Raw genomic sequence first — 17,043 nt, 5'->3', positions numbered from 1 at the left:
TACATCCTCTGAACTTACCTCTTTTGCAGTAAAATAACTTCATCAACTAATGGGCTTTTAAGAGGTTGCAATGAGATAATGCATGTAAAGTATGTAATGCAGATAAAGTATCAGAGTCAGTAAGCATTATAATAAGTACCTAATGAATGATAGTAGTAGTAGTTGTAACAGCAGTAGTAGTTATAATAGTGGTAACATTATATTTTGAATAAAATAGTAGTAGAAGTAACATGATATTTTCAGTAAAGCTTTAACTTAACTATGTTACTGAATTTAATATTTTAAAATGCTAAGACTCTTATATGTTTACTGAAGGCACTCTTCCTCTCAGAGTTTAAGTCACCTTAATAAATAATAACCACTTTTCAGAGATTTGCAACAACTGAATTAGATAATGCATGTGAAATATATTTGACAGTTTATTAGTTGAAGAAGTACCTAAGATTTGCAGCACAACATGAATTATAACTTATCTTTGTTGGTTCTAAAATTCTAAGGAAGATGATACAGACTTATTGAAGTTAAACTCAGAAAAGTTAAGTGATTCCATCTAATAATTTCTTTTATGTTTTTTTGTCCAGATTGAATAAAATATATATAAAGTATATAACAGTTATGAAATATGTGGCTTAGTGTGTGACAAATAAGCCCTCAGTAAAATGTAGTTATTATTATTGGAATTATTGTTAGTGACACCCGATATTTTCAATGGTAGTTCATATCTACTTTTCCTCTTTGGCCAAATCAGGAATTTCAAAAATATTGAAGATTGTCTCATGATATTTGCTAAACTTACTTAATTTTTCTGAAGTTAACTTCATAAAATAACGTGTGCCTTTCAGAATTTTTATAAAAATGAATGAGATGATGAATTTAAAGTGTTTTGTTGCCAGTATTGCTGTTATTTATATTTACCAGACATGTTAATATCACATGAATTACTATTGGTTGAAATAGAAATGCTAAGATAAACAAACACATTTGCTGAACTTAACTCTCTAGCTCTTAAATAACTTAATGCATTAACGTAGAACAGCAGTTCTCAAGCTCTTTGGTGTCAGGACCCCTTTATACTCTTCAAAATAATTGAGGGTTCCAAAAGAGTTTTTGCTTATGTGGCTTATATTTATTGATATTTATGGTATTAGAAATTAAAACTGGGAAATGTTTAAAATATTTAGGAATAATTTTATTTTCAATAATAATAATAAACCCATCTAAGGTTAACATAAAAACATATTTTTGAAAACTATAATCTCCAAAACAAATCAGAGAGAAAACAGGCACATTATTTTATAGTTTTGAAAATTTATTGTTTTATTTATTTATTTATTTTAGATGGAATTTTGTTCTGTCACCCAGGCTGGAGTGCAGTGGCGGGATCTCAGCTCACTGCAACCTCTGCCTCCTGGGTTCAAGCGATTCTCCTGCCTCAGCCTCCCAAGTAGCTGGGATTATAAGGACGTGCTATCCTCCCTGGCTAATTTTTGTATTTTTAGTAGAGACTGGGTGGCACCATGTTGACCGGGCTGGTCTTGAACTCCTGACTTCAGGTGATCTGCCCACCTCAGCCTTTCAAAGTGCTGTGATTACAGGCGTGAGCCACTGCACCTGGCCCACAGTTTTGAAAATCTCTTTTAATATCTTGTTTGACAGAAAGAAAGCTAGGTTCTCATATATGTATCCACATTCAACCGGTTGTGATATGTTGTTGTGGTTGAAATTTATGAAGAAAATGCAGTTTTAAAGACAGTTCGGAAAGGAAAACCTAGCAAGCTTTCTAAAAGTCTCAGAGCCCCCTAGGGTCCTTGAACCACACCTTGAGAACTACTGACACTTGCCTTTTATTTTTTTTTAAAGTATTGAATAAGACAGTGTGTACAACATATATTGTTATTAATGCTACTTCTGTTGTTGCTTTTTATAATTTCCTCATATGTTTGAAATAACTTGAATTTCTTCTTGTTTTGTTGATTGCATTCAAGGTTTCTAAAAACAAAAGAAAATTAATGACAGTGCAGATTTGGTAAAGTGGTTCAGCTACTTTGCCAAGTAATACCTGTCTTATAAAGTTTTTAACCAAATTGAGATAATACATTCTACATCTGTAATGTCAGTAATATGCATGGTTCAGTGCCTGGCACATAGGATATACTCAATAAATAGCCGCTATTAGAATCACCCTTTCCTCAATGCACAAAATATTATACAAATAGATGCCAGGGATAAAACTGGTCTCATCTACCCAATAACAGCTTCAGCTCATCTACAGTGACTTTGCTACCCTCTCTTGTTTTCCCTTGACAAGGCCTACTTTAGGCTCAAGAGTCCCTTAGACAAGTGAATAAATCATTTAATAGAAGTGAGCTAACATTACTCCAGAGTTGGTCCCTGAGTGATACCAACTTCCACCAATCTTATGGCCTGTGTGTGAGGCCTTCCCCAGAAACGTCCAAGTGTGTCTATGAATACTTAGAATATATGCAGCATTACCTGTGGGAAATTGAAGGTACATGCCTGAGTCATGATGCTTCCAGGGAAAGCAAATTCCCCAGATTGAGTTTCTAGCCCCACACTGTGGTATCTAGTGTTGTGTTGTTGGCAAGGTAGGAGATTGAAGAGGGAAACACCACTCCTGCATCCTTTATTGCTTTTGCTGTAAGGAACCTGGAAAGGTATAACGGAGTTTCCTACCAACACTTTGTCAGAAAATGGCCTTCTTCCCTACAGTTGTTTCAAACCGGTGATTGAATGTTTCTACTTAGGGATCCGAATTTTTTTTTTTTTTTTTGCTCTGGAAGGAATCACTTCCAAGGTTAACTGTGGCCAATCAGTTTTGGAGAGTTTTTAAAATCTGAGGTTTAACAGTGATGTTACTCTGTTTCAGAAAGGACCTCTATGTCTTCTTTTCTCTTTTTTTTAGTTGAAAAAAATTATTAAGCTTTCTGTTTAGTAGTTGACTTTCAAAGATTACAAAAGTAGAATTATAAAATAAAGCCCGTGAACTCATCATCCAGCTCCAAGATTTATCAGCTTGTGGACTGTCTTGTTTTATCCATACTTTCATCCACTTCTCCCTCCCGTATTATTTTGAAATAACTCCAGACATCGTAATACTTCATCCTTAAGTGTTTTAGTATGCATATCTAAAAATAAAAGAGCTATTTTTTTATATAACCACAATATCAATACCTCACCTAAAAGTTAATGAATAATAATTATTTAATATCATCCAAAGGCTAGTCATTGTTCAGGTTTTTAATTGTGTTATGAAAAATTTTAACATGTTTTTGCTTTCATCAAGATCCCAAGAAGTTCCACTGATTATAATTACTTGACAAGTCTTTTAAGTATCTCTTAATGTATAAGTTCCCCCTCTAACATTTTCTGTAGTAAATTTTTTTAAAGAAACTCTTCCTTCTTTTAAACATCTTATATTAACTTTCTGCAGACTAATCTGCCATTAAAATATGTTATTAAGGTTAAGCCAATACTGATGTCCTTAGGGCATGCTTGATCTGCACTTTTTATAGAGATTGCCTTATGTTTATGATTTTTCAAATGAAGATTCTAACAACACAGTCTGGCAGCTTTCTTAACTTTTTTTTTTTTTTTTTTAAACTCTTAAGAAATATATTTTGTGTGGTTCTGCTATACTCTATATTCCCAAATTCCTGTTGAAATTTCCCTTGGCATTTCATCAAACTTGGTGAAAAATCACTTTCTCTTTTCTCTTTCTAATAATTGCCACTCCACCCCATCCAGGTGCAGAGGTCTCTTCTTTAGGATCTGGCCATGCACTACTTGAGGAGACTTATTGTTTGCAGTGCCTCCTCATTTTCAGTCTTTCCTACTTTCCTGAATGGTATGCCTAGGTTCAAATCTATAGATAGGCATGGAACAATACCCAGGGAAGTCTTGTCATATCTGTGTGGCTTCCTCATCTTGTTACTTGGCTTCCTACTCTAGGAAAAGGCCAGTCATTTTAGAAATTCCATGAACTTCTAAAGAAGAAGACTTAAAGATCACTTTCAAAATACTCTCTTCCTTCTGTCTGCCCAGAAGCATTCTCAGCAAGCTCTGGCAAAGAAGCATTGACCCAATTTTTTTCCCTCTTGATCATCCAGCCAGACACTCTATACCTGACTAGGCATGTTAACGCAACTGGTAAGGACTTTCTGTTTCAGGTTTGTCACAGCTGCTCGTGTGTTCCTTAAGGTCAGCAAGGATCTCTGAGAATCCTTTTCTGTCTCCCCTCACAGTTCATGATGTAGACACCTACCAGCCCAGGATTCCTAATAATCTCTGATGGAATCCCACAAGTAAAATCCGAACTTCCCAGGCTTTGACTTCCTGTGGACACAAGAGAGGATAGCAATCTCTATCTCTATTTATTATCTATTTATCTCTATGTATTGATGCAGGACCTCTTGAAGACCTATCGTGGTTATTTCTGAAAGCTTCCAGATTTCTTTCTTATGCTCAGGCACAAAATCACCTTCTGCTGCCACCTCCTCATTGATATTTTCTGACTGTGGGCCTATTTATTGAAGGAAGTGCTTCTTTAGAGTACTACCTCTCAGTATTCTTAAAAACAGAAAAGCTCAAAATTCCACACAGAAACTGGAGGACTGCATCTCTCCCAACTCTACATTTCACCCTCTCTTGACTTTGAAACATTGCTTATGCCCAGAGACTCAAAACAAACAAACAACAAACAAACAAACAAACAAAAATCCTTGCTAAAAAGATAATCCTTTCAGTCTCTGCTTATTGACTATTTCATAGTCTGTTAGTATTTCATACTATTTCATAGTAGTTAGACTCTTCCCAAGCAACCCTAATAGGCTATTATTACTATTACAGGTGGTATGTGTCTCATTTTTATTGAATTTGGAAGATGATATGCTAAAGAAAGAATGATTGACTTTATTAATGTCATCAAGTACAGATGTTAATTTATTCAGTGATCCAACAAATATTGAGTGCCTTCTATGAGCCAGGACGATTCTTGGAAATCCAACAAATTTGACACAACCGTGTCTCTAATATAGTTAATATCAATGAGGGTAATTCCATGCCTTCTATAGAATTTAGGGAGAAGGCATTCCTAACATGAAAAACACCATCATTTTCTGATGCCATACTGCTAGTGTTTCATGTGACTATCGATTATGCCGTGAATAGCTTTCAACAAATATCAGGTTTGAATTTCCTTCCGTAAAGTGCAAATTAATGTATGCCATTGAATACATCTGTGCAGTCCTTCAGTATGCTATAACAATGCCCTTCCTTTTTTCTTCCTTTAGGTGTATCAGTTCCTATCCCTGTGATTGGACTGAGGGACGAAGACAAGGTGTTCGTGAACAACACGACGTGCGTGCTCAACGACCCAAATTTCGTTCTTATTGGGTCCTTCGTAGCTTTCTTCATACCGCTGACGATTATGGTGATTACCTATTGCCTGACGATCTACGTCTTCGCCGACAAGCTTTGATGTTACTGCACGGCCACACCGAGGAACCGCCTGGACTAAGTCTGGATTTCCTGAAGTGCTGCAAGAGGAATACGGCCGAGGAAGAGAACGCTGCAAACCCTAACCAAGACCAGAACGCACGCCGAAGAAGGAAGAAGGAAAGACGTCCTAGGGGCACCATGCAGGCTATCAACAATGAAAGAAAAGCTTCGAAAGTCCTTGGGATTGTTTTCTTTGTGTTTCTGATCATGTGGTGCCCATTTTTCATTACCAATATTCTGTCTGTTCTTTGTGAGAAGTCCTGTAACCAAAAGCTCATGGAAAAGCTTCTGAATGTGTTTGTTTGGATTGGCTATGTGTGTTCAGGAATCAATCCTCTGGTGTATACTCTCTTCAACAAAATTTACCGAAGGGCATTCTCCAACTATTTGCGCTGCAATTATAAGGTAGAGAAAAAGCCTCCTGTCAGGCAAATTCCAAGAGTTGCTGCCACTGCTTTGTCAGGGAGGGAGCTTAATGTTAACATTTATCGGCATACCAATGAACCGGTGATCAAGAAAGCCAGTGACAATGAGCCCGGTATAGAGATGCAAGTTGAGAATTTAGAGTTACCAGTAAATCCCTCCAGTGTGGTTAGCGAAAGGATTAGTAGTGTGTGAGAAAGAACAGCACAGTCTTTTCCTACAGTACAAGCTACACGTGTAGGAAAATTTTCTTCTTTAATTTTTCTGTTGGTCTTAACTAATGTAAATATTGCTGTCTGAAAAAAAGGTGTTTTTACATATAGCTTTGCAACCTTGTACTTTACAATCATGCTTACATTAGTGAGATTTAGGGTTCTATATTTACTGTTTATAATAGATGGAGACTAACTTATTTTGATTGTTTGATGAATAAAATGTTTATTTTTGCCCTCCCTCCCTTCTTTCCTTCCTTTTTTCCCTTTCTTCCTTCCTTTCTTTCTTTTGTGCATATGGCAATGTTCATGTTCATCTCAGGTGGCATTTGCAGGTGACCAGAATGAGGCACATGACAGTGGTTATATTTCAACCACATCTAAATTAACAAAATCAGTGGATATTTGTTCCAGGTTAACAGTAAATATACACTTTAAATTCTTGCTCTGCTCATCTACACATAAAAACACAGTAAGATAGGTTCTGCTTTCTGATACATCTGTCAGTGAGTCAGAGGCAGAACTTAGTCTTGTTGTTCATATAGGGGCAAAATTTGACATTGTCAGAATGTTGTGTTGGTATTTACTGCAATGTCTGTCCCTAAACATAGTGGTATTTTAACATAGCAGCTGGTTAACCAGGACTACAGAAGTGGAAGGATGATGAGATATAATACACCAAATAGCTTTTCACTTCTTAAAGACAATGTTCAAATTCTGACTATTACAACAAGCAAACTGAAATTAGTGTTTTCATTCTGGTCCTTAGTAAATTCCTAATTCTATGATTAAACTGGGAAATGAAATCCCAGAGTTATTTTCCAATCCAGGATTCAACATCAATTGGGTTTTGATCTCAGCATCCTGGAAATTTGTGTGCTTCACACAAAGTGAAATTAGTATTTTGAGCCTTATTAAAATATTTTCTTAATTATGGTACCTCTATCTATAGGACTTAATTTAGCAGTCCATTTTTGAGTAAAACTTGTATTGGAAGTAGAGATGGTAGAAACTTTGGAAGTTTTACTTGATTAAGGACTACAGAATTGGGCCCTTAGAATGTGGAAAAAAAAAAAGTAATTTAAAAGACACTTTTACCGAACTCTAGGGATTACAGAAATACACAGTTTCCATTTGGATTTTAAACAAAATTTATCTCATTTTCAGATCCTTCCAAACTCTCTAGTGCAGGAAAAGGCTGCAGCTAATTTGTGAAAGTGGCAAGCTCTTCATTGCACTGCAATTACGTACCAGAAGTTTAAATCTTTATTAAAATATAGTGTTGTGTTACAATAAGTGTTGGCCATCGTTTCATTCGTGGGCCTGCTGCTCTCTAAGAATTCTGTAGCATTTTAATAGTTTCTAAACCGTGAAAGGTTTTCAAGCATTGCTAAAGTCAGACCATTCAGTCTATGCTGTGTGCAGAGTATACAAGTGTTTCTAGTAACAGTATTTCTGTATGTGTCCATTTCACACAACTGTGGATAAATTTCCGAAGAATTTATGATGCTAGTTCTTACACTTGACAGTTACTTACACATCTGAGAGTGTGCCTCTCAGTATCTTAAAATTGGTTAATGAAAAATCTGAATTTCTAAAACCCCTGGTCTGTGTTCTCAACACACAGCATAGATAAATCCAGTAGTCGGCCACAGGGGCAGTGGAAGAGCTGCTGTATTTGAGGAAACTCATACAGTCTCTATTTGATTTGCAACACTGCCAAACATCAGTCAATTGCTTGAGCATGCCCAAATATAACATGAAAGTCGAGTCTACTTGCCTTGCCTGTTAGGTCTGTTGAAGTGCATGTTAAAATAATTATATGAAACAGAATGAGATGATTTAATTCTTACCGAAATGAAAATGTCTGAAGAAACACAGCATGCATTTAGCATGAGTTCTGCACATACAGATGGTGCCCTGCATGTATGCCATGTATGTTGCATGAATCCATCGATTTGTATTAATGTAGGGCAGAATAGCTGATAGAAGAAGGACTGAAGAAAATCCTTCAGCAATCCTTTAAAAGACCATGCATTCAGATCTGAAGTGGTGTGAGTGTTAGAAAAAACTGGAAACATCTGATTTCTGAACTATCAGGGCAAGCTCATAGCACATGTTTTACAAAGAAATAAAATATAAACCACAGATTTCCGAAAGTACTAGCAATAAGTTGAATGATAATAGCTTACAGCACATTTGTTAATGATTCTTATGTCATCAAGTAGTAGTACTTAATAGTACCCAACATGGTAATTATCCTCAAATTGTGTGCTATTCGTAAGTTCTGTGCAGTTTGGTATGAAACAAATATACTCATTTGGATAAATCTTACCCTTCAATGTTAAATCTACAAACTTTTATAAATGTTTTAAAAGAAGTCCATGTGATAAATGTAAAGGTGATGAATTTACCATCAAACAAATCATTTTGATGTATTATTATATATGTATATCTGTGTAAGACACGTGCAACAGACTGCCTTATATTATTTTCTGTAATTCTTCTCCTTTGTCAAATGGTATTTTTTGTGAATGGTTGCAAAGTGTTGTCTTATTCCTAATTCCTGTATGTTATCCACTACAGGTTTTGTGAGACTTCCTATTAATTTATTAAATTTATTAAATGTTGGCTAATATGTCACATGTCTTTTTTCCCCCCGAATCTTTTGAGGGAAAAATATACCGCTTGACTTCATTTTCATAGAAAATGAAATTGAATCCTGTAAAATAAGTTGACAAAGACAAATGCAACCAGAAAAGACCACTTTCTTTTCAGTAATGATGCATGTACTCAAAGACTACAGCATCAGAGGAAAAACAAGAGGTGTGAATGACAAAAACAGTATCAACAACAGCATCACCAATTCCTCATGAGCAAAATAACCACACTCCCAAATTGTTCTGCCTTCCTTACTTGAGCAAGGACTGGGGTGGTTCACATGCTCTCCTTGTTATAGCTGTCAGTACTGCCTTATTCCCACTAGAATCTAAGCTCCTCAAGGGCAAAAAGGACCATGTTTATCCTGTAGATGGTTTTGTCTCCAACATTTAGCAACATCTCTACATTCAACATGTATTCATTGAGTATTAATATTTGCAAGTACCAGGACTGGTGGCTCATGCCTGTAATCCCAGCACTTTGGGAGGCTGAAGTAGGAGAACCACTTGAATTCAGGAGCTTGAGACCAGTCTGGGCAACACAGCAAGACCACATCTCCAATAAAAATAAAAAAATAATTAGCCAGGCACTGTGGTGCATGCCTGTAGTCCCAGCTACTTGGGAGGCTGAGGCAAGATTGCTTGAGCCCAGGAGATAGATGCTACAATGAGCCATGATCATGCCACTGCACTGTAGCCTGGGAGACAGAGTGAGACACTCTCAAAAAAAGATAAGAAAAGAAAAAAATTTGCAAGAATTGTGTTATCTATTCCAGTTGCCAAACTAGGTCTTACAACTCCCAGCTCTTCACTCATGAGGTGTGGCATGTTAATTTATATCATATCTCAACTGCCTTTGGATACCACCAAAATCATCAGAGACATGATACTAAAACAACTCTCTTCTTCCATACCTGGGACCAGGGATGACAGAATACACTGACCTTTTGTTTCAACATATATGCTTTTCTGATGCTGGGTGAGCCTAGACAATACTGGCATGACATCAGTTCCCTGAGGAAGAAAAGCAGCAATATCTCATTTCTCTGCTACTCTGAGTAGGTCGGTTCCTATGAGTGGGTCAAGAGATAAAGTGGATTTGAAATGCCACTTGAAAAAGTAGGTTTACTGCTACCCATGGCCGGAAATATCTTATTCTGCTAGAGCTAGGGGCTACTCGAACCCATCACTGAGGCAATGGAGAGAGGCTGAAATTTCTTGATGGCCTAGTCTTGGAGTCACTACTACCAGTGGAAGGGAAGAGGGCAGAAGAACACTAAAGTGCCTCAGTCTGTAGCTCTAGAAGGTCTTCATGGTCTGAGGAGAGAAAGAAAAATGCTTCTTGCCATCAAATAGCAATAGGTTTATTTTATCCATGTGGTTTCCCAGCTCCCACTTAGGCCAATGCAATTTCCAAGGTTGAGGCCCTTTTTTCCTTGTGTATTCTCCCCTAGACATATGTAAACCCATCTGTCACCTGGATCAGCAGTCCCCCAAAATTTTGGCATTAGGGACCAGTTTATTGGAGGACAATGTTTCCACAGATGGTGGGGTGAGGGTGGGAGATGGTTTCAGGATAAAACTGTTCCACGTCAGATCATTAGGCATCAGTGAGATTCTAAGGAATGGGCAACATAGATCTCACACATGTGCGGTTCCCAATAGAGTTTGCATTCCTATGAGAATCTAATGCTGCTGATCTGGCAGGTGTAGGAGCTCAGGCAGTAATGATCACTGGCCCACCACTCACCTCCTGCTGTGTGGCCCAGTTCCTAATAGGCCACAGACCAGTATCGGTCCTCAACCAGGGGTTTGGGGACTCCTAACCTAGAGAACTGATTATATTAGAAAGAGATATTTTTGTATATCAACAGGAATAGGTGGCATCATAGTGGTTCTCAAATATTACGTGACCTATAGCACTCTCAAAACATAAATAGTTCTAAGACATAGATTGGGTCCCCTGGGATATAAATTCTCAGATGGAGAAAAGTGTGCAGGATGTTTATTGGGAAGTGATCTTGAGATCTTTATGCATGGGAGAAGGAAAGAAATTAAGATTGGGCAGAGGTAAAAGTTTGGCTGTGATAGAGTTAAAATAAGGACTTATTTCCCCTTCACCTTTAGAGGGGAAAACATAGCACTTCCTGTTATTTTCTTTGAAACTTAAATTGAATCTTGTGAAAGAAGTTCACAGAGACAAACACAGCAGAAAGTACCACTCTTCCTGACTAATTATGCATGTACTTAAAGATTACAATACCAGAGGCAAGACAATTAAGGGGAATGAACACCAAAAAATGATATCACACTTAGCAGAGCCCCATGGGGAGCTTTGAATCTAGGATAACCTTCAGAATTATTCAAAGTTGAGGTGAGAGGGTTTATTAGCCAATTATCATGTTGCTATAAAGAAATACCCAAGACTGGGTAATCTATAAAGAAAAGAGGTTTAATTGCTTCACAGTTCCACATGGCTGAGAAAGCCTCAGGAAATTTACATTCATGGCGGAAGACATCTCTTCATAGGGCAGCAGGAAGAAGAATGAAAGCTGTAGGAGCTACCAAACACTTATTAAACCATCAGATCTCATGAGAACTCACACAGTATCATAAGAACAGCATGGGGGAAACTGCCTCCATGATCCAATTAACTCCACCTGGTCTCTCCCTTGATACATGGGGATTAAGGGGATTATAAAGATTACAATTCAATATGAGATTTTGGGTGGGGACACAGCCAAACCATATCAGAGGGCCAGGCCTCTACACCTCCACTGTCCCTAAAACAAATATGTGATCTTATGCCAGGCCTCTTTCTTCAACAAAGGCAACTCCCAAAGAGGACTTACAGCTGAGAGCTATCAATTCACAACATCTGAGCACCGGGGAATAAACACCTCTTTCCTGAAGGCAAGATCTTTGACAGGGAATCTCAACATCCATAAAAATGTATTAATTGAGTAGACAAGGTTCACCACAACTATAATTTGTTTCTAAAAAATTCCACTTCTGACACCAAATATATGGGGTTTCCACACCAAGAAATTCTCCACTTCTCTGCAGACACCATTTGGTGTCCTACAATTTACTCCGGTGCTGACACTGTTCAGAGTTAGCACAGACTCCATGGGTTAACAACTCAGTCCCACAAAACTGCTCCTCATTCCAGATGCCAGTTGCAGATATTGAGTGCCCAGGATACCCCACTCTTCTGTCCAACTTGGTCACAAATCAGAGGTTCCCACAACTCTCTCCTCAGCTTTGATAATTGCTATACTGGCTCACTGAACTCAAGGAAACACTTTCCTTACATTTACCAGTTTATTAAAAAGAAAGGCTACCAATGAATAGCCAGATGAAGAAGAACAGAGGACATGGTCGAAAATGGTCCTGAGTGTAGAGGCTTCTGTCTCCACGGAGTTAGAGTGCACTGTACTCCCGACAAATGGATGAGTTTGCCAACCGGAAGGTCTCTAAACCCCATAGTTTAGTGATTTTTATGGTGCTCTCATCATGCAGGCATGATTGATTACTCACTCAATTTCCAATTTTACTCCCCTTCCTGAAGGGTAGGTGTTGGGCCAAAAGTCCCAAGCTTCTAATCATGGCTTGGTCGTTAACAGCGCCCATCCTGAAGCTATCAAGCAGCCCACCAAGAGTCGCCTCATTAGAACAAAAGACACTCCTATCACCCAGGAAATCCCAAGGGACTTACGAGCTCTGTGTCAGGAACTGAGTGCAGAGATCAAATATATATTTCTTATTATTTGTCAGCTGCTTCATTCACCACCTACACAACATAAAACAACCTGGTCGGCTGCCACTTCAGCCAAAATCAAATCACACAGAGGTGAAAGGAAATACATTATTTTCCTGTGGTTTATCCTCTTATTAAATGTGTTCTCAATCCAGCATCTTACTAAGATTCTTAGACTTTGAATTCATCTGCATAGCTTAGGCTAAGTTGCATTAAAAAAAAAATCACAAAGACTCAGTGACTTAACAAAAAAATGCTAATTTCTTGATAAAACTGCATGTCCAATTTGGATTGCTGGAAACCTCTCCTCATTATAGTTACCCCAGAAAAAATGCTGATAGAGGTTCTATCTTTATATGTGCTTCCACATAGCAGAGAGAAGGGAACTTAGTGAGTCCATTTTGTTCACTCAAGCTAACCCTCTTTAAGTTTCAATTTGATGCTAATTCTATTCATGTCCTTATGCTTTACCTATAACATTATTTCTGTCCCTAACTTTATCTTTAAAACTGTCCCTATATGTAATCCTACCTCTGCTCTTAACTTTATGGTTCTAACCCCAACCCTAACAATTTTCTCTAAATTCTAACATTACCTCTAACTGTGATTCAATTCCAAAACCTACTAGGACATTATATTACAGAGCCAGCAATAACTTACATGAAAGCTGCTCCTAGACTCTAAAATATTTTGACGTCACGTATGGTTTTAAGGAGAAGTGTACAGGCCTGTAAGTGTCAGGGATACGGGTTCTGTTGGGGCTCAGAACAGAATACCCCAAATTATGGTGCTCAGAAGCAAGGGTCTGAGAAACAGGAAGTTCTGTCTCACCTTCTTCTGCCCTCCTTTCTCCCCCAATCCAGGTCATAGAAACTAGAATTCCTCTTCCACAAGGCAGCTCATAGAAACTAGAACTCCTAGTCCCTAAAGCAAACCATAAAATGTAGAGAGGTCACTCTCTGACTTACCTCTCCTGAAAGTAGGCGTCTTCATTCATTTTGTGCTGCTTTAACAGGATACCTGAGACTGGGAGATTTATAAAGAACAAAGATTTATTCCTTATAGTCTGGAAGCTGAGAAGTCTAAGATTGAGAGGCCTGCATCTGGCAAAGGGCCTTCTTGCTACATCATCCCATGGCTACAGATGGAAGGGCAGGAGAGCACATGAGAGAGAGATAGACAGAGAGAGAGAGAGAGAAAGAGAGAGAGGAAGGGGGACCAAACTCATCCATTTATCAGGAGCCTGTTTCCTTGATAACTAACCCACTCCCATGGTAACAGCATTCATCCATACTTGAGGGCAGAGCCCTCATGACCTAATCACCTCTTAAAGGTCCTACTTGGCAATACTGTTGCATCGGGGATTAAATTCTTCACACATGAACTTTTGGGGACATGCTCAAACCATAACAGTAGGCCATAAGACCCACATTCCAGAGGGGTCCTGCCCCATACCCAGGAAAGAAGAAATGCTACACAAGGAGGTTAAGGAGAATCTAAACAAATAGGTCTTGCTAAGTCCCTCCCAGTTTATTACCACTAAATCATACCCTTTGTCTCCAATCACATTTCTACACTATGGTCCATTCGTCATTGACTTGAAACATAAAAATAGAATTTTCTCCTTGGTTCTTTGGGTCTTTGTTTCTAAAGGCTCCCATGTCATGTAATATTTTGATTGAAAAAAAATCTGTTATACTTTTCACTTGTTAATCTGCTTTTTGTCATAGGAGTGTTGTCCGTGGACCTGGAGATGGGTGAGGAAAAGGTATTACACATTTTAGCTTCTACACTTCTCAGTAAACCCTTAAAATGTAAGCCTACTCCAGTTTCAGTTATCTCCAGACCCCATCATTAAACACTTGCCTGCTAACACTCATTCCTTTCCTCTTTTTGATCTGTAGCATTGAGATTTTTCTTTTTTATCTTTTTTCAGTTTTACAATATTTTATTTTTTGACAGTAATACAATCAATATTACAGGGAAGCAATATATGATAATGTTTTATTGGAGTTACTTTTTTTTTTTTTTTTTAACATTTATTGTGGCATGATCTACATGTCTGGGCCTGGTAGTAGGATGAGGCTTGGCAGCAAATGGGCATGAGGAGGTTTTGGGGGTGATGGAAATGTTCTAAAAGTGGATTGTGGTGATGCTAGCACAACTCTATCAATCTACTAAAGAGTATTGAATTACACACTTACAATAAATGTCTGCATTACTTAGAGTGGGTGCTCCATGAACAATGCATTCAAGTAGGTACTGTATTAATCAGGGTTCTCTAGAGGGACAAGACTAACAGGATTGATGCATATATGAAGGGGAGTTTATTACGGAATATTAACTCACACGATCACAAGGTGAAATCCCACAAAAGGTTGTCTGCAAGCTGAAGAGCAAGAAAGCCAGTGGTGGATCAGTCCAAGTCCCAAAACTTCAAAAGTAGGGAAGCTGACAGTGCAGACTTCAGTCTTGGCCAAAGACCCAAGAACCGCTGGCAAACCACTGGTGCAAGTCCAAGAGTACAAAAGCTGAAGAACTTGGAGTCTGATGTTCAAGGATAGGAAGCATCCAGCATGGGAGAAAGATGAAGGCCAGAAGACTCAACAAGTGCTCTTCCATTTTCTCCTGCCTGCTTTATTCTAGCCATACTGGCAGCTGATTAGATGGTACCCACCCAGATTGAGGGTGGCTCTGCCTCTCCCAGTCCACTGACTCAAATGTTCATCTCCTTTGGTGACACCCCCACATACACACCCAGGAACGATACTTTGCAACCTTTAATCCAATCAAGTTGACACTCTATATTAACCATCACAAGTACTGAATTCGAAGATACCACCACAGTGATTTTGGCAACCTCTGGGCAAACCACTGCCTATGTGGCCACTGGAACTTCCTGACGGCTTAGATCTCTTATCTAGGTAAAAACTAGGACTTTAGCAATTTTATTGGTTTCTCCAGAATACTTTTACATTTTTACACCACCATTGCTGTTCTGTAGCCTACAGGGGTTTTGGAATAAGCTAATCCACCTGGCTACCTCCTGATTCTGATGTCTCTCTTCAGAAATGGAAAGAGGTTTAACTGACTCACAATTCAGTACGGCTGGGGAGGCCTCAGGAAACTTACAATCCTGGTGGAAAGGGAAGCAAACACATCCGTTTTCACATGGCTGCAGGAAGAAGTGCAGAGTGAAGGGGTAAAAAGCCCAGGAAGAAGTGCAGAATGAAGGGGTAAAAAGCCCCTTATAAAAGCATCAGATCTCATGAGAACTCATTCACTCTCACAAGAACAGCATGGGGGGACTGCCCCTATGATTTAATCACCTTCTATGAGGTCCCTCCCCAAACACATGTGGATTACAATTTTGATTACAATTCAATATGAGATTCAGAGCCAGACCACTTCAAATGGTCTGTATTATTTTTTCATGTCTCATCCTTTTATTCATAATAGTCATTTATACTTTCCATTTTTTATGAGTGCTGGCATAATTTCTCAAACTAGACTTTGATTTGCTGATTTTATATTCTGAAATATCCAACATGTTATTTATCGAGTATATTTTTAAATTTGTATTTTTTATTTTGTTTTTTATCTGAATGTCATTATTTCTGATTTCAAATTGCTTCCTTTTTATGGATGCAATGTCTTCTTGTCCTCTTTAAATGTGCTACTCTTGGGTTAAAATTGTTATTATTTTTGTTAGTGTACTGGTTACAAAGTTGCATCAATTTTGAATCATCTGTGCCTATCTTAGTTTCCAATAAGCCTTTTTTATTTTTAGTGAAAGATTGTGTAGTATGTGAGCTTTACATTTCTGGAATGCATATATCACATTATATCAAAATATGTATAATGTAATTTAATTTTACTAGATTTAGGGGGGATCTGTCAGCCTAAGGATTCACACAACAGGGACAGTCTCTAGTACTCTCAATGGTTTCTTTTTACTGTGTTTTCTATGATAGCCCTAAGTTATCCGGAACATCACCCATGGCCACCAAGTTGTGTGACTCTGGCAGTGTAAGTGAATGGCATCTCCTGGAGTTGTGCAAGGCAAAATCCACTCAGCTTTGTGTGATCGCTATGGCACTATACCTCCTAATTAATTGGCATACTTGTTTTCATTAAAAATCCACTGTATATAAGGGTCTTACTTTAGTTATTACTTGTTCCCATAGCTGAGTATCTTGCCAAAATCTGGAATGCCCCTTATTCTATGTTAGGCTCCACCTAGTTAATTGACTGTTTATAAAATGAATCAGATAAAAATTTCAAAACACAAAGAAACAGAGTCATCAAAGAGTTTTTATACATCTCCCTTTATTTTTTACCTAATAGAATATTAATGATTAGATATTCCTTTCAATGCTTTTCAAATCTCTGTTAGTGAGGTTTCTTTCCTTTATTTCCCCAGAAGTTGTAATAGTTTACTATGCCCTCCAAATTGAAGGAACTGATAAAG

General features: G+C 38.0%; 1 protein-coding gene across 1 annotated transcript in view; it reads left to right on the top strand.

Annotated features, from left to right (window-relative positions):
* HTR2C (5-hydroxytryptamine receptor 2C) overlaps nt 1-6,135 on the top strand; it is a 189,280-nt gene extending 183,145 nt beyond the window's left edge. The window contains 2 exon segments of the mRNA XM_033201443.1: nt 5,310-5,474; nt 5,477-6,135. Coding sequence (XP_033057334.1) covers nt 5,310-5,474; nt 5,477-6,135 — 824 coding nt within the window.
* Nucleotides 6,136-17,043: the final 10,908 nt, after the last annotated feature.

Source organism: Trachypithecus francoisi, unplaced genomic scaffold, assembly GCF_009764315.1.
Source record: "Trachypithecus francoisi isolate TF-2019V2 unplaced genomic scaffold, Tfra_2.0 Lachesis_group6, whole genome shotgun sequence".
Lineage (NCBI taxonomy): Eukaryota > Metazoa > Chordata > Mammalia > Primates > Cercopithecidae > Trachypithecus > Trachypithecus francoisi.
Note: the sequence above shows the minus strand (reverse complement) of the source record. Positions and strands in the feature narration are given on the sequence as shown.